We start from the raw sequence: 24,256 nt of genomic DNA, 5'->3' as shown, positions 1-24,256 counted from the left end.
GTTTAACACAAGATTTGATTTTTTGGTAAAATATGAGTTATGCATTTGTCTACAAATTCCCATCTCAGTTTGAATGCCTACGCAAAAAGAATATCATTGCTGTAGGTGTGTCTGAGTTTGAGGTCTGTGGGTGAAAGTGGACAAGGAATGATACTCGATTACACATATTAACACTTGTCCTTTCATGTCAACAAATATAAACAATTTAAAGACACTGTTTAAAGTGTAGACTATAGGTACCAAAAAAGATTAAATACGTGTTAGCCTGAAAGTGTGTTCCACCAACAACTAGGACACACACAAACAAGGAGAAACTTATTTTAATATCGATTTTATTCTTCTTAAAAAACAAACAAACAAACAAACAAACAAAAAAAAAAAACAATACAAGCTCATTTGGTTACTTTATGTACACATTTTTATCATTACATAACTCATCATTTAGTCCTTTTACACTTTGATTTTCATGCTGTGAATATAGCTAGCAGTCCATAAACACACATCACAGGAGGAAAAACACAGTTCTGGTATTCGACCCTCTTTGAATTGAATGAACTCATTTGGAAAGCTGTAAAAAAAAGAAAGAAAGAAAAAAAAAAGAAGTCTATAAAAAGAAACATAAGAAGCATGAAACCCTGTAAGAGCTGGAAGAGAAACAAGCCTGTGCTGAACCCAGCTGACTCAGTCCAGCACTCCACCAAAGACACAGGGATAGGCTCTCCCTGACAGACAGGGCTGCAGGACATCATCGGGACAGACATGCGTGACAAAGCAGATGCTGGTCTGGGATAAAGCTAACAGGCAGATATGCTAACGTGAACATAACAGCTGGGGACAGCTTGGCAGGATGACAGTGGAACACTGCCGTTTGGTTTGAGTCATGGGGCTCTTTCATAGAGCTCATAGTGAACGTCAGTCAGAAGCAAAGTGTTATTTTTGGAAAGAAGAGGTAGACTAAGAAACATCTGATGTTTTCTTCAGTAACTACACCAAATATACTTTTCCATAACAACTCTGTTGTCACTGGATATGTTCCATTAGGTCACAGAGCTGGTAGGGCTACTGAAGACAACTCATTATTAACTGATTAATCAACCAGTCCCGCTTAAGACAGACCAAACAATCATTATTTGTCTTACGAATGTGGGTAGTGCTAGTTACATTGAGCAAAGCACCAGTGTCCTAAGATTACAGACTAGCTCTTCACAACTCTCTAGCCCATGTGGATTGTGTGTGTACAAGCTTTAATAAAAAAAATAAAAAAATAAAAAATAAAAAAGATCACTCTGTGGAATCATACATCCTTAAAGCATCCATGTTCTCAAACCCGCTAAAGTGGGGTCATGACCTGAGAGAGGTGAGTTGTACAGGATGAATAAGATCATCACGAGAGGGAATAACAAAACTAAAATGAAAAACTCTATGGCAGTGATTTTTACAACCACGTTTATGGTTTCTGTTTCAGATTCAATCCTTGGTCCTGTGGACAGAGAGATGCACAGCATATATCTGTGAGGACCACAGGTTTAGCACCTTTCACTAAAATAGTGTCTTTGCCTTATATAATAATATGCCATTGAGCATTCAGGTAATTCCGTTCACAGCCAGAACGTTTGATATAACCAATGGCAGTGCCAACAAAATGTGCTTTTGTCATATCTCCTGTATGAGGTCATCAAAAGCCTTGACCTCCATATAAAACTTGCATAAAAAACAGCTGCATCAATCATTCCTAAAGCTGTCGTAACACCGAGTGTGTGCGGATAACAGCTAGGTCTGCAGAAGGCTCTGTGACGGGAAACAGCCTGGGTGCAGCTACACGTTAACTGCTACTGTAAGTCACCCCAGAATATATGGCTCTGTGTGCACAGCACGTTCCTATAGAGAGCTTGAGTGTATAGACAGGAAGGTTCTATTGTGATCCTGGAAGAAGGTGGAAAACACAGGAGAACAGGGTGAAAACTGCAGCTCTGAGTGCTTCCATTCTGAATCATCGAGGAGTCATTGGTAATTACCCACTGAATGCCCTGCCAAACCCTTCTATCTGACTGAGCATTAAAGTTGATATGATTCTGTTCTATAAACCAGCAACAACAACTGCTTGGAAGCCTTAGCTTCCACACACAGGCCAATCCAACATACTGCTGGTCACTGGAGTGAAACGTGACCAACAGCATTCAGAATAGCAAATGCAATAAAGACAGCGAGGTTGTTGCTGGGATAGCATCTAAGCCTATTTTTCTCCAACACTGGGTGCAGGATAAACTCAAGCCATTGAAAGTCCACAGTGCTCCAATACTCCCACCCCAACCATCCTTTTGTCTTGCTGTAGGGGATACACTTTCTCTTAAGCAACAGCTTCACAGAAGAAATGCCAAGAAAACGAGGAAGTTAAAAGCCTCTGTAGTACAGAGGATGATGGGCTTGGACTTCTCCCATAGGCTTACTTGCACAGCATTTTGGCCAGAAGGACCCAAGGAAGTCATAACTTCCTTGTAACTCAAACCATAAAACTAGACACAGAGCAGTGAGAGAATACAAATAAAACAATTAAAATCCCAACAGAAAATAACTGTTAGAATCATTATTAAATAAATTTGTTAAACAGACAGCTTGTTAGCAAACTGAGAGGACTGTTGGAGCCCTGGGTGAGAATCGGGCTCCTCATGCTTGATACTTTGAAATATCACGTGTCAGATAGTGATTGAGACAATTTCAGAGACCCAGCATTTTCAAAAGCCCTTAAAAGTAGACCTTTAAAAGGCAGCCCTTACAACTACAAAAGTTCAAGTTGGTTTTAGCAAAAGTGATAGTGTAAACCCCCAGATGGAAAACAGCATATTCCCAACAATTTGTGCACTTCAATAGCATTCTACACAAAAGTGAATAAAGACACTAAATTCTTCAATTTTCAAATACCTTTTCCAAAGGCCGTCCCAAGAAAACAACCAAGGTATTGTTTAACTGCCATATAAATTTTTATCGTCGTTTTTGTTACTTAGTATTACTTCATTAAAATCACTCATCATTTCAAACGCAAATTAAGCTCACCTCTAAAGACTATGCTACAATGTCATTTTTATCCCTGAACAGGTGATCAGCTTTACGAAACAAGCTTTGGTAGCACTGTACGCAATGGTATACTCCCACTAGTGTCCCCCATCATGTGGGTCCGCAGTTTATTGTTGGTTGGGCCCATTACAGCGGGTGCCTTTGAGATGATACTGGGGAAGGAGGTGCTATGCTCAGTAATCCGCTTGGGCACCATGCTCTTCTCCCCTACAGGCACAGACTTGGGTAGTCGCTTGCAGAGCCAGGAGTGCCGCAAAGCCAGGACAGGCGTCATGCGTGTACTGGGTTCCCAGTCAAGACACTTCTTCAGAAAGTCAATGAAGGTGGGGTCATCACAGCCTTTGAGTGCTGTGACCCACTCCTTGTTGCCCGGAGGACCTCGCATCTTACCCCGTCGAGAGCGACTCCCATTGAGCACCAAGGTGCCGTTGCTGAGTGTGGTTACAGTGCAGTAACGGGGGTGGCCTTTGGAGTTGATGAAGTTCTTGGCACGCTTAGCCTGCTCCAAAAGTTTTTGAGGAGGCATGCCCAATAGCTCCATCATGCAGGCTAACTGGTCGCCCTCATCCTCACCAGGAAAGAGTGGGTACCCTGTTAGCAGCTCGGCTAGAATGCAGCCAAAGCTCCACATGTCTATGGGCATGCCGTAGCGTGAGCCAAGGATGACCTCGGGAGCCCGATAGAATCGGGACTGAATGTAAGTGTAGACGCGCTGGTGGTCAAAGCAACTGGAGCCAAAGTCGATGACCTTGATACCACTCCTACCCTGCTGCTTGAGCAGAATGTTCTCTGGTTTAAGGTCACAGTGGATGATCTTATGGCGGTGCAGTGCCTCCAGACACTGCAAAATGGAGTGGGCGAACTTGCGCACCAATGGCAGGCTGAAACCCTGGAACTTATTGCGCTTGATGAGCTCATAGAGATTCATGCTGAGAAGCTCGAAGGTCATGCAGATGTGATTGCGGAACGTGAAGTGCTCCAGCATGTGGACAACGTTCATGCTGCCCGTCTTGTCTTGCTTCTTCAGGTGCTCCAGAATTCTGATCTCCTCCGCGGCTTGCCGGTGGAAGCGTTTCTCATTGCGCACCATTTTGAGGGCCAGATGCTGGTGCAGCTTGTGGTCATAGACCTTTGCGACCTGACCAAAACTCCCTTTACCAATGACCTTGAGGAACTCGTAGCGATAGGCAATGTGATCATGAGGTACATGGATATAGCCTCCCTGGTCATCATCATAGCCACAGTTATTAGAGCCCCCTGCTAATGCTTGTCTCTTCTTGGCATTTGGTCCCACAAAGTAGATATCAGGGTAGCTGTGGATCTCCTGTTGCTCTAGGGCAGACAGATGATGTCTGTTATGCTTCAGCGCCTGCTCTGGAGCCATGGGACCACCTGGCTTGGCGGACTTAACCAAGCTTTCGGAGGATTTGGCTGAACTGTTGCTGTCCACACTCCTTTCCTTGGAGAGAGTGGACGGATGCTTGGCAGGAGTATGGCTGGTGCCACTGTGCTGAGTCACACCATGCGGTTTGCGGTTGTGTGAGTCCTCGTACAAGTACTTCACCTTCATCGGTCCTCCTCGGATCCCCAGATGATCTTTCATTGTAGACTTACTCAAACCCTTCAGAAAGAGAAGAGACAGGTATTACCGGAGAATTCCTAAGAAAGGGGTAAGAAGAGTCAGTCAGTCAATCAAAGCATATGACAGGAGGGCTCTGTAAATTAAAACATAAGCTCATTAAAGCGAACCTGGTTTAGAGGAACAGAACTCTCCCAATGAAGCCAAAATTAAAAGGCCACAACCGACTGCATAAACGTCTACCGGAACATCAAGCGCACAGTAAGAGAGAGGTCCAACTGGGACACTATTAAGTGGCCAATAGCTCAAATGTGCAACCCTGCACATCCACTGAGTAGCATGACTGGGAATACCATTGAGCTTTCAAGGGAATTTGAAGGCACTAATGAGCTCTGCAGCTAAACAGGAGGAAAAGCCTCACGAACAGTCCCTACAATAGCAGGAGATGGCTGCAAAACCAGAGCAGCTGGAAGTTCATCTGGATGGAGGACTAAGTGCAAACAATTGAGGCCTTCAGCTATACCCAAGGACTGCAGTAAGCACTCTGATCCTCAAAACTCTCATCTCAAAATAACATGCTAATTGAAAGACCCGGTCAACCAGACGGATTGTGGGTTACTAAAAATTAGGTTTAATGTGCCATTATCTTTCGCATTATAAAATACTTTTCCCTACACAATTTTTACTTATGGAAAGAATTTGTCAATGCCCATGACATCTTGCCTCATGCCCCAGGATGCAGTTCAGCTATTTAATTAAATTTGGATTAATCTCATGGCACACAAAACCCAAATTTCACAAAGCAGCAGTACGTTGAAATGGTGAGGGTGGTATATTTACTTTTTCTTTCCACATTCAGGATGTTCAGTGCACCATGAAATTCTCGAGTCCCATTTCCATTTGAGATCATTCTATATAACATCCCAAGTCCACAAAAAGCTACAGTGCTGTACAGAGGGGGGGGGAAATATACCCCACAGCTACAGTTCTAAAATGTGCACGTCAGAAAGGAAATTAGGTTATATCTACAATAATATGAGATGAAGGGGATAAAAAAACCTCAAGAAGTGAGTTGCATTCATGGCCATTGAGAGGAAGCTGGAAGTCCTGAGAAGCGTGACCAAAATAGAAACATGAGCATGGAGATGTGACAAATTAATATCACAGAGACCAGCCATAAAAATCAGCAATCTCTTTCCAGACATAAGTGCTCACAGCTTTGCTATGGCAGGAGTGCAATAAAACAAATCTTTACTTTTGAAGGGTTGAAGTCAAAGCTGGTTAGTGACATTTGAATGGCACAGCAGAAAGTTAATATGGCCAAGTCATACACGGTCCTTATCTCATATGCCCAAGCTAGAAAATTTGCTCCTGGTCCAACTCGTACACAACACAATTTGTTTACTCAACATGTGAAGAAAATATATTTAATCGTAATGTTAGCCAACAAGGCACAAGGCCCACTAAATTCCAAGACTCTATACAAACAAGCCATCGCAATGGACCTGTACAATCAATATAGGTCTACACTCTGAATTATATGCAAACAGCCTTAACTATTATACAAATGTATGCATGTGAACAAAAAACCTTCCCATCCAATGCCATATGATGACATGAAATTTAATTTACATAACTCGGGAAAAGGCAAATATGTACAGCAAGCGCAAGTCACACTGCCTTCGGATATTAAGGCGCAAGATCATCACAGAAGCAGGGAATGATAGCATTTGCTACTGAGCCAAAGGCACCCACAGCACAAACGGTTGGAGGCAACGTCCAAAGTAAAAAGCTAGTTCCGGATTTGTCTGGACTTACTGGGGTCAAACTTTCAAATTATTCTTTACACTCTAATGAATCAGGAACAGTTTCCTGTTTGAGTGTACAAAGGAGGAACCTGCTCATCCATGTCCCTCTTTGGAAAAATGCCAGAGGAGGATGAACCAAAGGAAGTGGGGGATGCAAAGTCTGTCCTGTTACTGGAGAAGAGGAAGTCTTGACTTACTGGGCATTTGGAAGTCTGGACTTAGTCTGGACTTACTGGATGTTTGGGCAGCAACGGCAGTCCAGAGGGGCTCTGTGCATTCAGATCAGTGTCCTCATTCACAATGTGGTCCGTGCGCATGTAAGAGTCATAGAGACCGTCGGCATGGCGAGCTGAGGAGTAGACAAACACACACACACACACACACACACACACACACACACACACACACACACACACACACACACACACACACCCTGTCAGCTCAGAATGCTACAGCGCGAAGGTCAACAGCCCTTTGGTACAGCAAACAATTATAGTACAACAGCTTGTTGTTGGCATGGAGACATGCATGCATTTGGTTAGCTCAGATCAACAAAAATGAATGTTATGTGGAGAAGCAAGCTTCACAACTGACATGAAACAAAAACACAGAAACCAACAAAAAACTAAATCAAAGCAAGAAGCACCCCTTTAGGGAGTCAGGTAACCAAGCTGCAGGTGCGTCAGAAAACGGGCTTCCCACACAGCCTTGTCAACAGACCGTCTCTGGAGCAAACAACGACAAGCAGTTAGAAGCTTATTATATCAGTTTTGAATGCCTCACTGGGAGTTCAGCAGTTTCCACAACTTGGTCCTAGTTTGTCACTAAAGCCTCCTAATAGCCTATACCAGAATGCTTAGCAAAACAATGCATAAAATGATACACTGCATAAGCTCCCAGATGGATGAATGAAATTCCACATGGGCAGCAGATTGCTGATAGGACATTATGATGAACCCAAACAAGGCATGAAGGCATCCAAAGTCATAATGAAAGAAATGCTTTATCTGGCAGTGGCTTACCCTGGAAATGGGGAATAAGTCTCCTAAATTACGTCGGCATGAAACAACTGCATAGCAAAGATTCCATCAGTTATGGACTAAATCAGATCTTGCAACCTTCTAAGTCTAAATCAGACTTATAACCTTCAGCTTCCTTGATGAAAGCAAAATTAATTACCTACAGCATCAGTAATATTGCCAGCTAGCCAAGTTATACTTTTGAAGGTGTTCCTGGTTTTTAGGGAAATTATCTGGAAGGCAATGATTCGGTGACTGTAGCTAAAAGACTGATGAAAGGGAAGAGTTTTTGTTTACTGATACAGTCGTGGCAATCTAATACAGTAAGATATCACATTTCGCATCGTGATACATAAGACACACACAAAATAATTACCTGCTGTAACGGGACCATCTGGCTTTCTGCTCAATATCATCATGATTGTGGCAAACTTTTGCAGTCAACATCAAATGCTTCTTTTTATTCTTTCCAAAAGGCTCCTGTTAAAAGGTACTAATAAAAAGGCCCCTTGGTCGTATCTCTAGCAAGTGGCATTCGTCTCATGTCAAATTAAGTTTCAATTATTGGCCAGCCGACCGAGTTAACTAGTGAAACGACAGTTGGCCGTGAGCTTTCTGAAGTGTGCTAATCGGGTTGTGACTGAGGCTGGGATTGTTCAGGCTGAGCTAGCGGAGACGTTATAGTCCTGCTGATTAGGAAACACTAAATGAAGCTGGAGCTTCGTATAATAGCTACTTGGCTACTAACCATTGTCCGTTTATTAATAAGAAAAAGAACCGTGTCCTCAACGCTCAGCAGATAGTTTTTCTACACTTTTCCACCAGGGCTCAAAAATCCGATGACAAAAATGTAAATGTTTTTTTTTTCGTCAGCATGCAGCAGAATAAAAAATCATGTACGTCCAAAATCCACACGACCAGTTCCTCGAGACAGTTCGAGTCCAAACAAAACGGCGATGTCCACCACGACCGCTCTTCGCCCTTTTCGAACTATCGATATCTATATCGATCAAAAGAACCATTCCAACTTAGGAAAACAGTCGAATAGTGGTCGAATATGTCGAAAATGGTCGAATATGTGACTAGACTACCGCACAACTCACACTTTTTAACGATGCTAAGATAGCTAGCCAGCACGCTCCGATGCTGTTTAACGTTAGCTAGCCTAACTAAAAACCGATATATTCGCTTCTTTATCCATCCGGAGTAACTTTAGCGTTGTTTTCCAAAGAGGACGGCAGTTTCAGTTCACAACACTGTCAACATCGCTACCGAATGCCGTTGAAATGTGCGTCTTCTGTGTTCTCGGAGCTGAAGCTCAGCCGTAGGGTCTTAGCTTGTTGCTAAGGGAGTCTTCTGTTTGGCTACACCAGCGTCATCAACGGACAAAGCAGGGCGTGGCCTAGCCGGCGCCATGTTGGCTCAGACACGTGTCCGAACTTCTCAGTGGTCAAAGATGCAACATGCTTCTGAAGAGCCAACATGGCCCCTTCAGACGAATAAACAGAGTTTGAGGTGCTGAACCAAGACTTATAAGGGGCGAAACCTCGCTTATTTTCTCTCCCTGTACTAATTACAACTATTAGGCAGTTTAAACAGTTTACACTTGTACATCCGTAAAGTGAATGGACTCCTGTGGAAGATAATATTTTAGATAACTTGTCTAGGTAGGGAGCAAAAGGTTTCCCATGCTGAACATGAATCTGACTCCAGTGTTATCGGCCTTGCTCCGTGGTTGCAGTACCAGAAGATGATGCGATGCACTGGGGCGTGTTGCTCTACAACCGGACATGCAAGAGCGTGGTTGTAGTAGATGCTATTCTCAATAGGGGGCTTTCTATATTTGCTCCTATAAATGACATATTGACACTATTTTATTTATTTATTTATTTATTTTTACGTTGACCCCTTGGCAGCTTCGGAGCTCATGAGAAGTAAATGCTGTATTTGGTCTTGGACGTTATGACGAACATTAACAGCTGGTGGCTGTTGTGGCTGCCAAGAAGCCAATGTGTCTCCTCGGAAACCCGCATGTTTCTTCCATCTACAAGCAGATCATGCATTATGTAGGTTAAATCGCAGTAGAAAAGGAACCTGGTCTACAGAAATGACAGTGATTATGGAGCTACATTCAACTTAGAATACTTACAAATGAAAATGAACTCGACATTCATGGATTACAAATGAAGATAATACTGACCTTTAAGGATTTCAAGAACTTTGTGGGAATATGAAACCTATACATAAAAAAGAAACCGTCTAAAAATTATAGCTAACACGTATCAGACTTGGCCTATATGTTCCAAATAAACTACGAACTGATGTGGAGTATAAAGTTCTTGGGCGCTAGAAGTAGTAAAAACTCCGGCAGCCATTCTGTATGTTTATGGGTTTGAGGTTCCCTCTGCTGGTTGTATTTGGAACCTGCCCCTGTGATCTGGGTTAGTAATCTAGGCTGGGTTTCCTAAAAGCATTGTAAACCAAAGATTATTTGTAATTGGTAGAGTAAATATAAAAATGTAATTGGGGGAAAAGGAGAGAGATATTGTGTGTTCTCAAGATGATCATAATACTGCTATGCTTTTGGGAAAGGTGGTCCAGACTTTTTACTGATGTGCCCCTTTGACATTGAGCAGGGAGAAAAGTATCCATTACTGGCACGCTAACCACCAGCCTCCACTCTTCTACACAACCGTGTCACTCTCATTACCTCTTCTGACCAGCCCTGCCCAACCACGTCACTCTAATCACTACCCAGCTATGTCACTCTAATCACCTGCCCCTGTTCACTTGATGACTTTCCAGGAACTGTATAAACAAACCCATATTTCTGTTTGTTCTCTCCGAAGTCTTTCTGAGCCTGTTTAACAGTTAGTAGTGTGTATCCAGTGTTTGACATTAAGTCTTCAGACTTGTTACTCATCGTCCATCAGTAACAATGAGTTGTAGCAGCTTGTCTGCTGTGATCCTGATCTGTTTCTTTTTCTGGACTGGTGGCCTATCTGGGGTTGGCCATTTCCAGTAAAGTTACGCAGTACATTCATGTTGCTCTGGCTGCGATTTGTTGCACTGATGTGGTTTATTCTGATTACTCATGCTGACAGTGTTTTCTGCTGTCTGCAGAAAAGGCAGCAAACCCAATAGGCTTTGGATGTTTTTCTGACTTAGTGATTTAAAAATTATAAAAAGACACGCACACAAAAGGATGATATTTTATTTAATTCTTAAGTAATATTTTACAGCTTTAAAGATGCTATACAGATTTTTTTTAAACAAAAGATTGCCAGACAGCATTGATTTGTCCAGAACTCCAAATTTCAACACACTGAGAAAAGTGAATCATAAAATAAGTTAAATACACACACTCACATTCTCTCTCTCTCTCTCTCTCTCTCTCTCTCTCTCATACACACACACACACACACACACACACACACACACACACACACACACACACACACACACTTTTACCCTCAGAGTCCCACAGGAACACAAGAGGTCTGCCATGTTGAAAGCACTGCTCTCTTGCTATCCGTTCATTTTTAGTTTATGGTGCGTGGCTCTACTGGAGCAGATGAACAGAGCGTCCTCAATCAGGCTTGGCTACATCCAGACTAAAGACATTGCCTGCGCTCACCTGGCCATAAAGAAGCGATCAGCCTCAGCAGATTTACAAGGGCCGCCCCCGCCCCTGTAGGCTTAGTGCTTAGAAATTGCCAGGGTCAGACGATTGCTTACGTCTGCACTTCTTCTTTCAGTGGAGTCAATTCAACACAGGTGACTGTACAGAGAAACAAACACGTTTCCCATGTCTCAAGCCAACCAAAGCACCCTGCCCAATCCTGACGCTCGCTGTGGCACCACTTACACCAGAATATCAGTGTGTTAGGAACAGCTCCAGTTACTATTATGCCTGAAGGTGGGAAAAACAAGCCAAAGCCTGCAGATCGCCATTACCACATTGCACATTTCACAACTTCACAACTTAGCCGCTGCCATTCTGTGCACCCAACAATGTGACAATATTTCAGTGTTGCAGACTGTATGAAATCACTCTCACACACACAGTTCATGTGCTGCACACACAGAACTTAAGAAGCATACACACATTAAAGCGACATGGATTGTTAAAACTTTTTTTTTTTCCAAAACAGAAGAATAGAGGGAAAAAACACAAATGGCACTCAACACATGATTCTTATTCATCCTAGCATCTAACTTAGTGGTGTGTGTTGGTGCATGGATGATAGAAGACTCAACAACAAGCAATTTACATTTTCAGACATATCCCCCACTATTTAAGAGAAAATTTAAAAATACAAGGGCTATATGTCTCAATTAGCTTTGGTGTAATATCATTTATGGTGTTTTTTTCATCTTATGAAATCACAGTCCATAGCCTCCATTTGCCCATTTGCCAATTCTCTCACAGTGGGACCGCAGACGTTAGATCAGACGCTAATGTTCAGTGCGCTGTTTTTCTACTTTAAATATGTTACTGGGTGCTAAATGTCAAGCCAGTCCAAAAGAAGGCAGTCTTCTACGAGTCGGACTCCAGGTATGTCTTGATCCTTCTGGCCTCAGACCTATGGAACTGCACGCTCTCTTGCGGCGTTCAACTTCAGGTTGAGGGAAGAGAGGTTTCATGTGCCACCTGCATGCTAAGGTTGGTGCTTTCATATGCCTTCATGCTACACCACAGCAGGTGAGAAGCTCACTTCCTCTGACAAGTCCCACAGACCAATCTCTCTATAACAGTCATGAACACTTCATTTCACATTTCTGTAGGCTGCAGTTCGAGACGTCTGCTTCAGGTCATGCTTTTTAAATGCACACATGCATGGACAATGGATGGTACACAATATCTGTTTGTTGGAGGGCACCGCTGGCTGAAGAGGAGCTGCTGATTTGGGTGACACGCAAATGTAACCGAGGAAGTTTCTACCGAATGACGTTGATTTCTTGAGGGTGAGAAGTTTAGGGAGTGAATTCAGCACATTGTATACAACGGTATTAGCCAAGATGTTCTCAGGAGTGAGTGAAAAAAAAAAAGCGTGTTGATTTTTTTTTTTTACAGTTAGCCTAATGGCCATGTGACTTGTGTTTGACCTGGAGCTTTAAGCTTTTACATCAGTCTTCTTCACCTCTAGGATCACAGACTCTTATAACCTTGTAAATTGTATTTCTCCTCCTGTAGTCGCACCCACTACCCCTCCCCCCTCTCGCTCTGAACCCAGACGGCAGGGATGCTAGTGCTGAATCCCGATGAGAAAGTCACACTTGCAGTAGCAGCAGCAGCAATAAAAAGAAAAAATGGACAGACTCAAGACTTCAAATCATTCGAACAAACAAACAAGCAAACACACGCATCTTTTTTTCCAAGATACAAACCACGTGAGTCAGAAACCCTGTCTCAGACCCTCTGCCAGTGTGCCACTTGTCTCCTGAGAGACCCACTTGTTTTGATCCTTCATGCCCCCATGCTCCCATGTTCTGGTAACACCCCACCCTCACCACGCACCCGTGCCCGGTCCTATCTCTGTAGGGCACAGGTCGTGTTGTAGAGGCATGCTGAGGGCATTTGTGGAGTCCTGACTGGAGGGTTTGGGGAGTTCTTCGAGAAGTTTCCAGGAGTCTGTGGGGGCCTCGTGCTGGGCCAGGTGGGCTGAGGGACAGGGTATGGCCCCATCCTAGTCAGGCTTGTTCTGGACCTCCTGAAGAGCCTCTAGGAGCTTCTTCCTGTAGTTCACATAGCGCTGCCTCACCACATTCAAACGCTCCCTCTCCTCTTTCTCTAGGATGGCTAGAAAGTTCTGCAGCTCAGGCACAGAGAATGCATGCCACTGAGAGAGAGTGAGACAGAGAGAGATTCATTAGAGCTTTTAAACAAAGGTTTTAACTAATATGTTAAGATCTTAAAAATTAAAAACTAAAGAAACTTTAAAGCACCTTAAAGCTCTCGAGGAAAAATACAACAACAAAACAACAATTTAGAATGGCAATTATGATGGAATACCTTTTTAAATGTTAAAAATATAATAGTGACAGTAATAACAACTCCTGTGAAATGGTTAAAACCTAGACTGCAATTTTTTAGGTGTTTATTATGTTTGTTAAACCAGTCAGAGTTTTGTACAGGGTTGTTAGACTGCTGACCAAATTACATAATGTGCAGCGCTAACAGCGTATGGCTTCAGTCTGCAGACAATCATGTGTCGCTAACGTACTCTGTGTATGATGTCAGTCTGCAGGTGATGGTGTGATGCTGAAAAACCAACCTCCACGTCTCCAGTCTCGTTTTCCCTCAGCACAAATGTGAGGTTCTCCGGGTCAGGACCTGCCAGTAGCCGCAGGACAAGTGGGTACTCAGAACCGGAAAGTTTCTGTAAGAGATCTGAGATGAGCAGAAAACACCTACATTACAGTGAGAAATATTTTTAGCAGGCTAAGATAATGGCATATCATGCACTTTTTAAAATGTTCCCATGCTTTATTTCCACTCTGTTGGTGATGCTAAAGACGCGTTATTTTCTACTCCCACTTAGCGAGGGACACACACCTTCATCCACGCTCAGAACACCCACTTACACACACACGTCCCCTTGCGCACATGCACACACACACGCACACACACACACACACAAACAAAAACCCTCACACACACCCTGGCCGTCGCGGTGCGTTTGCTGGTACAGGGAGAACTTGCTAGGGTTGTCCTCCATCAAGTACTTTTTAAGCAGGCCCTGGATCACCTCGGTGACCGTGGTGCTACTGCTCACGTGGAGCTGCTTGACAGACTCATTGGGCATGTAGAAGGACGTGCGGCTGTCCCGCTCGTCAGCCGCTGCGCTGAACCCCGGGTTCTTCCCGTCGGGTGGCAGCAAGGACACGGGACGCCGGAGCTTCAGGTGGACCCTAATAAAACCAGTGTAATTTCCGTTTTTCGCCTGAAATAGAGCAGAGAGGGTGCGGATGACGGAGAAAGTCATCTGTGAACACCTGTTACCTGTGTTCTGAGGTTGTGGATTTCATCACATGCCGTCAGGTGAAAGAAGGTACTCACTAATTTCATTCCATTTTCGGACACTCTGGAGTTGTACTCCTCTATCTTGGCCTGGATCTCTTCCTCTGTGAGGGACTTCTCATCCTCATCTTCCTTAGTGGTGTTCTGAAAGAAAGGAAAGACCCCAAATCCCACCGTTTAACGACGCATTCCAAAGATCCGACGTCTTACCGAAAAGCGCCTAATGCTTCTCGTATAAATAAATGTCTCCTTTTCTCGCTAATGCTGCCCACAAGAGACTTCCATTTTAAGTCTAGTCTCCTGTCAACGTTTCTTCTTTGTCTTCTCCGAAAAATTGACCTCATCCTTTGCTTACTCAGGTATAAGGATGAAGATCTATGTACTAGCATGGTGACGCTGCTTACTGGGATGTGAACCGGACAGAAACTTCAATCCGGGCCACACAAATCCTGTGACTTTCTTGCTTGGATCACTGTGCAGATCAGGTGTGATTCCACTCACAAGAGCATGCAAATAAAGAAAGTCGTCCCTGCAGACAGTGCCCCGAGTTTCACGGAAGTACTTTGTCTAGTCTGGTGTGCACCTGAGTGTCCTAACTCATCCTCTGTTCTGAGAATGCTTGTTAATTCCTTGTTAACTTCCCGATCTTTCTTTTGCTACTCATGCACAGGAGAACTACAAGTGTTGAGTCAACTCTTACTGTATCCATTTATGTCCAACTTGACTTCCGTAAACACTGGCGGTATTAATTCAGCACCGGGGATTTTGCTGTGTACTGACAACATAGCACATGACCAGTAATTAAGATTAAGTGTTTTTGGAGTCCACTGTCTGTCAGATCTTAGAATGTCTCCCCAGCACAAGCTGACAATGAAGTAGATAGAGACTGTGACAGTAGAGAGCAGTTCGATGGCCAAGTTGATGGCCAAGATGACCATGGTTCTCTGCAGTGTAATAATATGTCCACTTTTACAATCGAACACTGGAGATGGCTTTCCCTGCAGGGGTGTTGTAACATCACTGAGAGTCACGGGCGCAATGATGGAGTCATGCGCAGAAACCCCGTATGGGACCTTTAAACAGCTATTATTATCTGCACTCAACAAATATCTATAACAGGGTTTCTGTCCTTCGATGCTGAGGCAGCATTAGTTTTAATATGCTGGGGAGGGTGGGGTTGGGGGTGTATTGCTCTTAGTGTTGGAGAAAAGAAAAACAGCTAAAAAAGACCTGCTAAACAGAAAAGTGGCACAGGTGGCGGTTTCACTGACTGATCAAACAGGAGCTCATAAGCTGGTTCTATTGATCCAACGACAGGGGCCCATGTGTGTGCATGGGTTTGTGTGTGCGTGTGTAGATTCAAAGGTCTGTATTCAGGAATTTCTGCACGCATATGTTCAAAAATGCAAGAGTGGCCTGAGAAACAGTGATGCCCACAGTTCTGTTTGCGTGCCTGAAACAATGTTCATGATGAAGTGACACTCTCCATTCGATATTCATGTGTGGTCAAACGTGAATGAGCAGGACACACTTGTGTGCACACTTGTGGAGTGTGTACTTAAACCCCTGAAGGTAGACTTAAACATATATATAAGAACACATGAGGGACTTGAAGATGTAGTGCTCACTCAGCAACACAGTGTTCTCCCGTTCTGCAGTGACAGGATTTCACTCCGACAGGAAGACACACCATTACCCTTCTCGTTTTTTTCAATCCTGCTATCAGAAAATGGGCTTTAGCCTGCGATCTCACGCTCTCTATTGCTCTCTCATCTTTGCACCATCACTGTCTCTAGTCTTGGATTACCCTCACGTTTCAAAAGGAACATCACATAACCCTCCATCTCCGCGTACTTTCTCTGTGCACGTACAACACTGCTGGATGGAAAATATGGCAGGCTGTTTAGATGTTTAAAAATTCCACTTGCAGAGCTGAACCATCTGCGGGGGTGTTCTGAGTGGGTTCTGAAGATCAGTGATGTTAGATAAAAAACCCAGAGCAACACAGATGTTGGCCGGGGTATTTTTAGCTGCTGGCTATGCAGTACTGTACGCAAGGTGTGTTTCCTTTTTCCGTCGGACGAGCAAAAGAATAAGGACGACAGAAGCAGGATCATTCATTCATGGAGATCCTCTGGGCATCAATGCAGTGCATTTCGTCTCATTGAGCAGATAGAAGCATGCGTATGCACACGCGCACGCACATCCGCGTGAGCCACGCAGAGATTGAAAGAGAGAGACAGCAAGAGAGAGTGCAGAGGGGAAAACTAAGTTTAGCAGGCCAACAGCGTGCTGAACCCGGATGTGCACAGTTGACGTGCAGTGATGGTTTTTGCGACCAGACCGATGGCAGACCGAAGACATACACAGGAAATGTGCAGTGCTTGATGCTCTTGCAGCACTGATGTTCTGTCAACACTGCGCAATGCCGAAATGTCACGCTAACATATCTAAGCAGCATGAGAATCTCAATTCTACATCTGCAGATCCAAAGCCTGCAAGTGTGCTGTCTGGCTGTAAACTCCTGGTGCATTCTAGTCAGTGATCTGTGGAGCCGCAGGCATATAGAATTTGTCTCGCAAAATCACCCTTTCAGCCCAAGCTACATGGCACACATCAACGTTAACAATATCCCAGTCTCCCCTTCTCGACCCAATGGGAGAAGGCGAACTGAACCTGCGATGTCCTCGTTATCCCTGATGGATCAAAGACCCGCAGAGTTTGGATTTGTTCGGAATCCTCTTCCTTTCTCCCCCAGCCACCGTCTCATTCACACATTCCAACAATTCTCTCGGGAATTCCTGGATTTGTGAGGAGCTAAATATACCCACCCTCCCGCCCTTCCTGTAGCCCGCACGAGCTGAGAAAGTGCCGGCAGTTAGAACAATGGGGTGGGTGAGCCAGAACTGGGTGGCTCCGTCGTCTTGGCCTTTTAAGTGGCTAAATTCTGGCATAAAGTACTGAGAGAATAAGTGGTGAGGAGAAAGGCAGGCGGAGAAGTGGCCGAGCTTACATCAGGAAAGCCGAGCGCCAGCCGTACTGTACCACGCCTGAGCTGCAGCAGGCAGGCTATTACAGCCTGGTGTTTGGCAGTAGGTCTCCAGCACCAAAGCTGGCCAAATCTGACCTGGGATCAGTTTCCCACTGTTTTGTTTTGTTTTTTTTCCCACATTTCTTTTTTAAGATTGGAAAGACAATGTTTCTTGAAGTATTGTTACTGCTGGAAGCATGACAGATTAAAGAATGGCCGCGCGGTTTATACATAAACACGTACACTTGTGCATGCCCGTGCATATACACGCATGCACGCATGCGATCTGTGTTATATCCTGAGCATGAAAATGTGTGTGAATAGGCTTTGCTGCCTCATCTTTAATTCTGCAAATCTCCCAGCTACAAAAGAGGTCTTTAAATTTAATTCCTATAAATATCTCCATATGCTGAAGAAGATGATTCAAGCGTTTCAGCAAGCGTGTGGCTACGTCAGCCAATGGGAGTCCATGCGACAGAAGAGAACGCACCCATGACCAGGAATAGCTCTGTGTGTTTCCTTGCTTTATACATTTCTCACCTACTTACAATATTTGGCAATGGGAGATAACCCACATTACACACTTTGCACACACATTACACACACATACACACAGACAGACACGCACGCGCACACATGTACACACACACTGAGCTCAGTGATGTGTCCTAACATTCAATACTGCATCACAGTTGTTCTTTATATAAATCTTAACAGTATCTCATCTCCCATCTTTCCCAAAGGAAGGTGACGACGCTCATTCTTAAACAGTCCTAGAACGCTCCGTCCACCCAGCTGATTGAGTCTGTGTCTTGCACTCTCACACATCTCTTCTCTCTGCAGACATGAAACACAACCACGATTTCCTGTGTGTGAAATCTGGCTCCATGTAGTAGGTGAAAGATTTCCTTCTAAACTGTAAAAACCTGTTGACTGGCACCAGGCCAACAGTGTAAAGTTTTTAGGAAAGTTTTTAAAATGTTAGTCTTTTAGATCTAGGCAAGGCAAGACAGGTTTGTTTAGCATTTTTAGACACAGCAACAATTCAAAGTGCTTACGAATGCTTCAAGGACGTCTTGAAAATTGAATTAATTTTGTATTAAATGTATGTTTAACTACATTGCTCAACTTTGAACAGTTATCATGACAAAGCAAATTAGATCTCTCTAATTTGCACCAAGAAGACACCTCCAGGAGACTAACCTGTCTAACCTATCCTGTTTCGGCTAAAGAGCTCATCGCCCTGTGCTAACGAAAAAACAAAACAAAAAAACAAAAAAGAATTAATGTAAATAAAAGAAACACAACCACACAAAACCAAATATGCGTGAAGTGACCCTGAGGACACTCAAGGCCATTTAATGACTACACCCCCGATCAGAAATGTTTGCTGTGGCGTCGTGAGCAGACTCAGATCAATATCAGACTCGCATCAAAGACTACCACCCTGCTCAGTTCTAAAGCAGGCTTGGGTCTACAAGTCACTGCTGATGTCTGGGAGCGGGCAGCTCCCTGCCTGGCGATTGGGCCGAAGATCAGCTCACGGGGAGCCCCGCCCCAGGAGGGGCCGCCCTACGCCATCACATGGGGGCATCTCACTGTCGTCAGCAGGCCCGAGGCCTCTCAGGCTGATTAGGTAATGCAACACCCTCGGCGGTAGCATGCGGTCCACGTTGAGGTCGCTCAAACCTGCTTCGGCTTCGCGACTGAAGCCAAGGCGGTGGGTGGCGCAGGCTCGGTCAGCCTGTATGAACTGATCTAGATGTGCTGTATGAACTGATCTAGATGCCCTGTATGAACCGATCTAGATGTGCTGTATGAACTGATCTAGACGCTCTGTATGAACCGATCTAGATGTGCTGTATGAACTGATCTAGATGCCCTGTATGAACTGATCTAGATGTGCTGTATGAACTGATCTAGATGTGCTGTATGAACTGATCTAGACGCTCTGTATGAACCGATCTAGATGTGCTGTATGAACTGATCTAGACGCTCTGTATGAACCGATCTAGATGTGCTGTATGAACTGATCTAGACGCGCTGTATGAACTGATCTAGATGCCCTGTATGAACCGATCTAGATGTGCTGTATGAACTGATCTAGATGTGCTGTATGAACTGATCTAGATGTGCTGTATGAACTGATCTAGACGCGCTGTATGAACTGATCTAGATGCCCTGTATGAACCGATCTAGATGTGGTGTATGAACTGATCTAGATGCTCTATGAACTGATCTAGATGCTCTGTATGAACCGATCTAGACGCGCTGTATGAACTGATCTAGATGCCCTGTATGAACCGATCTATATGTGCTGTATGAACTGATCTAGATGCTCTATGAACTGATCTAGATGCTCTGTATGAACCGATCTAGATGTGCTGTATGAACTGATCTAGATGCTCTGTATGAACTGATCTAGATGCTCTATATGAACTGATCTAGAAGCTCTGTATGAACTGATCTAGATGCGCTGTATGAACTTATCTAGATGTGGTGTATGACCTGATCTAGATGTGCAGTATGAACCGTTCTAGATGTGCGGTATGACCTGATCTAGATGTGCAGTATGAACCGTTCTAGATGTGCGGTATGAACTGAATCTCACATCCATATTTTGGTGCATTAATCAGTGCAATATATAAAAACAAAATATGACATCACAAATATTTGGAAGTAGGGTTTTTTGTATGATGTATGTGACTGTGGTATCCTGTAATGTTCATACTGTCTGCTCCTGAGATTCCTACCCTGGTGAGATTAGCTTTAAGGTAAATCAACTGCACTAACTCCATATTGCACACGTATCAGATCTTCAGGTGATGCCTAAGAGCCCTTAAGTCATCTGGACCAGACAAGGAAGGGTTCGGAATAAAAGTCTGCATAATGTCAGATCTGCAGTGGCGTTGGCAGGCCTGACATGAACATATGGTCAATTCGGTAATGGGATTTAGGTCAGTGTGAACATACGTCAAAGCATGCGCCCTTACATCATAGAGTCTATGGAACAATATTCCGATTATCCAAAGTCAGTATCACGGTGCTACACGTGTATTACACTTTGCCATATACAGCACAATGGGTACGGTTGCAGGACCGAGCTGTAAGAAGCTTCCAGAAACCTTAAGGACCTGTTAGATGGTGCTAATGTACAGTAATGTGGAGGCTTTGACGCTGGGCGTGGGGTGTGACCAGTCAGTGAGGTCAGTCGCCCATCTATCTTAGGCTGGATGCTGGGAAACCATGGCTCACTTCCTGTTTCGATCCAGTTTTCATACCCAAGATGCTGAGGGGAAAGAAATGAAGAAGCAAAGAGATTGAATAAAATGCTTCAGTGTGATTAAGTACGTGTGGAATGAGCCGCCCACGAAGTAGCATATCTCTCTGCATTACACCCAAGCCGTCGTCTCCCTCCCCGTCTCTCTCTCTCGCTCTCCTATTTAGAATGACTACTCCCTCCCTCCCTCCCTCCCACACACCCACACCCACAGTCGTTAGTGGGTCAAGTGTTGAGTGGTAAAAAAAATCTCTCTCCACAGTCTCACAGATGTCACAGCTCTATGCACATGTAAAGCTCCGTTGTCTTTGTGCTGGCATACACAAAGTCAATATGTGGCAGCCTTTAAAGCAAAGAGCTGTACCACATACTGGTGGTACACACACACGCACACTACTTCTTATGACGTTGCCTTTACAATGTCTCTTGCAAAAGGTTTTGGTGTTAAAACGCAGATTGTTTATTGATCCATTTACCACTGCAACAAAGCGACCCAGTCCCTGTCTGCTCTACAGATGGCAAGGGAGGCGAAAAGGGATTTTTATGAATCATTTTCAGAGCTTAGCATGTGTACAAAACAAGCAGCACTCTGCCGCCTGTGAGGTGTGGCTGTTAGCCCTACTTTCCTGTGCCACCCCACACACACCTCTGTACTGCCGAGATGGTGCCACACACACTCCGGTTTCCAGAGAGGCAGTGGAGCGAAGTCCCTGCGTGCAGTTCTGGAGAGCAAAGTGCAGTGTGCAGTGCTCCTTTATATTTACATAGCCTCACCATTCAAATCTTAGTGTCTGGTTGTTTTGACATGCTCATCAAGGGGTGAAGAAGCTGAGAACAACTCTCCAGGTGCCGGAGCTTTTTTATTTGTAGAAGACTGTTTGATATTTGGATAGGAACTAGCTTCAAGATCTGAAGTGTGGCGTGTATTGCACGAGGAAGATAATTATGTTTGTGCACTTGTGAGCAGTTTGTGCAGTGTGTGTTCAAGCTTAGGAGTACAGTGCACCTGTCATTCCATGACATAGGCATGACTAGGTTTCACTATCTTCTACTGAACACAACTCCAAAAAGATAGCAACCGCACAACCGTACTGAAAGCACATTTGTTTAAAATATCTGCATCCGATCTTTTTGCCTTTAGATAGATCTCATAAGAGCTTTAATGTGACACCTGTTCTTCATCCAAAATGTCGCTTGAGACCATCTGGTTGTAAGCCCAAATAGTTACATCACCTATCAGTGTTGATCGGCAATTAGCTCCTCCCTGCCCTGAAGACTCAGCAGTGAATGTAAGACACAGACTGTTCGTGGAAGAAAAAGTGATTCTTAGAAGGACTCACAAGTTACATTACTGGCTCTACAACCATCACACAAACTGTAAATAGTAGGTGTAGTTCTTTCCATGCGACCAGCACTACGATATCACTAGAAAACCAATTCTAGTTTAGTTTGCAATATTCCTGTTTTGGCAAATTAAAAAAATCAAAGCCCAGGGTTCCCACTAGATACAGTCATGTGAGCACCTTGAATCAACCTACAAACAATCATCTAACGATAACAAAACTACAGCTGAGAACACGGGTCCAGTTCTGGTGTTCTAAACTAGGCAACCCACACCATTCTTGAACGGAGAATGGGAGTGAGAAGATGAATCATTTATAGTCCAAATGTAGTGTCTGTCCAAACCTGACACTGCAGACGCCTAGGTAGACCTGGCATGTTCAAAGGAGTGGACTTGCAAAAAATGGCTAATGATTGTCTGATATTGGTATTATACTAATAACAATAAGAGTTAACCAAATCGCTATTTTTATCATTCTCTGAATAATCAGCAATGCATCCACTATTTAAGTTTTTTTTTGCCACTGATATTAATTAAATAATGCAAACAGGAAAAAAGTAGCTACACAATCAAATGAGTAACCAAAGTCTAGTCTTTCAAGCAAAATAAAAGTCTGAATATGAACTGAATATTATTGCCATGCAGAATGCAGCCCAAGGTTGCTGGAAGAGCGCGGCCTCCGCGCGGTGAGGGCGAGACCTCTCCATCCCAGGCAGCTGCTCTGGACTTAAATGAAACCTACATACATAACACTCAGGCTATACTGAGGGACGGGGATACAAGTAGTGTAACACTCGGATGGCAAAAGTCATCATCAGGCCAAAAAAAGGCTGGTGTAGTCTGTTATCGACCCCTTGCCAAAACCATGGGGCCATCTTCCACTTTATAACACCACAGAACCATATTAGACAGCTTTATAAGGCTCCTTAACATTATCAATATTTGAATTCTCCATTTCATGAACAAAAAATCCAAACGAGGCTTAAACAGCATTTGAAGTACACCGTATAGTAACTTTAGGACAGGCTGGCTGTATGGTATGCTTAGGCAGTTTAGATAAACATGAAGAAACTGAAACAATGTTGCTATGGCAATTAGCCTACTTCAACTGACAAGAAACAAAAAAATAATGGCGAAACCTCTGGCCTTCCCTCAGAGGTTTCCGCTCACTGCTCATGTGTGTGAGGCCTTTTCTCCCAAATTAAACATTCCACTAATAAGATTTCCATCATCAAAACAGACACATGTTCCAAATTTGGTGTTTCAGTGTTACTCCATGTGTGAGCATAAGACCTTTGAGAGCTTTTTGCATCTCAGAAGAGAATATTGACCAAAAAACAATACACTATACGGCAAAATGCAGCATCTTAAAATGAGGATGTAAGCCAGTGCTGATTATCTAGTAATCGCCATCCCCCCTTGAGAGTTGGGAAATAGTTGAGAAACTCCAAGAAATAAGTTCATAACCTAATTTCCGTACTACACACACACACACGCACGCTCACACGCACACACACACGCACACACACACCCCACACACACACACACTCACACACACACACATTCACACGCACACACACTCACAGACACACACACACACACACACCCCACATCTGACAAACAGCACTTCTCATTTTTCAGTGCTGGGTGTCCTGTCTCTGTTCCCGTTGTCAACATTCACTGTTTGCTTGTCTGTTCCCCCTCCCCCACATTACCTCGGCTCTGTGCTTTCCGTGTGTCTGCCGGAAGAAGGAGGTTTTGGCGGTGAAGAATGTGAAATCCTCGCTCTCCTCATCCAGGCTGCAGTAGCCACTGCTCATGCTATTGCTACCGGTCATTTGCGGGGCCGGATCCAGTTTGGGCGACTCAGCGTCCGTCTGGTGAGGGGCCTTCAGGGACCCCCAGCACCATTCCAGGCTCCAGGCAACGGAGACAGCGTAGGGCAGGAGACCACGGGTGAAGGCCAAGGGCCAGCGCTCCCAGCTGCCTTTGGAGGATCAAGCGTGGATCTCGGAGAGCGGAAGTGGCAAGTTATCGGTGTGCTTCCGCGTTCGGCTGCGCTGCGTGGTGGTAGTGGGGGGCACAGGAGGGCGTGCGGCTA

At 44.2% G+C, this 24,256-nt stretch overlaps 2 protein-coding genes across 6 annotated transcripts in view; both read right to left on the bottom strand.

The window, feature by feature from the left end:
- Window positions 1–315: 315 nt before the first annotated feature.
- dyrk3 (dual specificity tyrosine phosphorylation regulated kinase 3) lies at window positions 316–8,859 on the bottom strand. Of its 3 annotated transcripts, XM_027012905.3 has the most exons (3): window positions 7,855–8,859; window positions 6,693–6,808; window positions 316–4,693 (listed from the first exon to the last, which is right to left on the bottom strand). In XM_027012905.3, the coding sequence occupies exons 1-3, from the start codon at window positions 7,895–7,897 to the stop codon at window positions 3,104–3,106; spliced, it is 1,749 nt and encodes a 582-aa protein (XP_026868706.2). In that variant the 5' UTR covers window positions 7,898–8,859; the 3' UTR covers window positions 316–3,103. The 3 variants fall into 3 exon arrangements, with proteins under 3 accessions (XP_026868706.2, XP_081561294.1, XP_081561295.1); XM_081705168.1 differs by lacking the exon at window positions 7,855–8,859 and having other exon boundaries at window positions 6,657–6,792; XM_081705169.1 differs by lacking the exon at window positions 7,855–8,859 and having other exon boundaries at window positions 316–4,731; window positions 6,693–6,789.
- A 1,819-nt stretch (window positions 8,860–10,678) lies between these two features.
- rassf5 (Ras association domain family member 5) overlaps window positions 10,679–24,256 on the bottom strand; it is a 40,627-nt gene continuing 27,049 nt past the window's right edge. The window contains exons 1-5 of one of the 3 annotated variants that reach the window (XM_027012907.3): window positions 23,871–24,256; window positions 14,542–14,646; window positions 14,143–14,425; window positions 13,757–13,872; window positions 10,679–13,321 (exon numbers count right to left, since the gene is read on the bottom strand). The exon at window positions 23,871–24,256 is cut by the window's right edge and continues 431 nt beyond it. In XM_027012907.3, the coding sequence (XP_026868708.3) occupies window positions 13,169–13,321; window positions 13,757–13,872; window positions 14,143–14,425; window positions 14,542–14,646; window positions 23,871–23,993 (780 nt within the window). In that variant the 5' untranslated portion in view covers window positions 23,994–24,256 and the 3' untranslated portion in view covers window positions 10,679–13,168. The remainder of the gene's footprint in view (window positions 13,322–13,756; window positions 13,873–14,142; window positions 14,426–14,541; window positions 14,647–23,870) is intronic. The other 2 variants (XM_027012906.3, XM_081705170.1) reach the window with 2 other exon arrangements.

This window comes from Electrophorus electricus, chromosome 22 (assembly GCF_041902795.1).
Source record: "Electrophorus electricus isolate QZ-2024a chromosome 22, ASM4190279v1, whole genome shotgun sequence".
Lineage (NCBI taxonomy): Eukaryota > Metazoa > Chordata > Actinopteri > Gymnotiformes > Gymnotidae > Electrophorus > Electrophorus electricus.
Note: the sequence above shows the minus strand (reverse complement) of the source record. Positions and strands in the feature narration are given on the sequence as shown.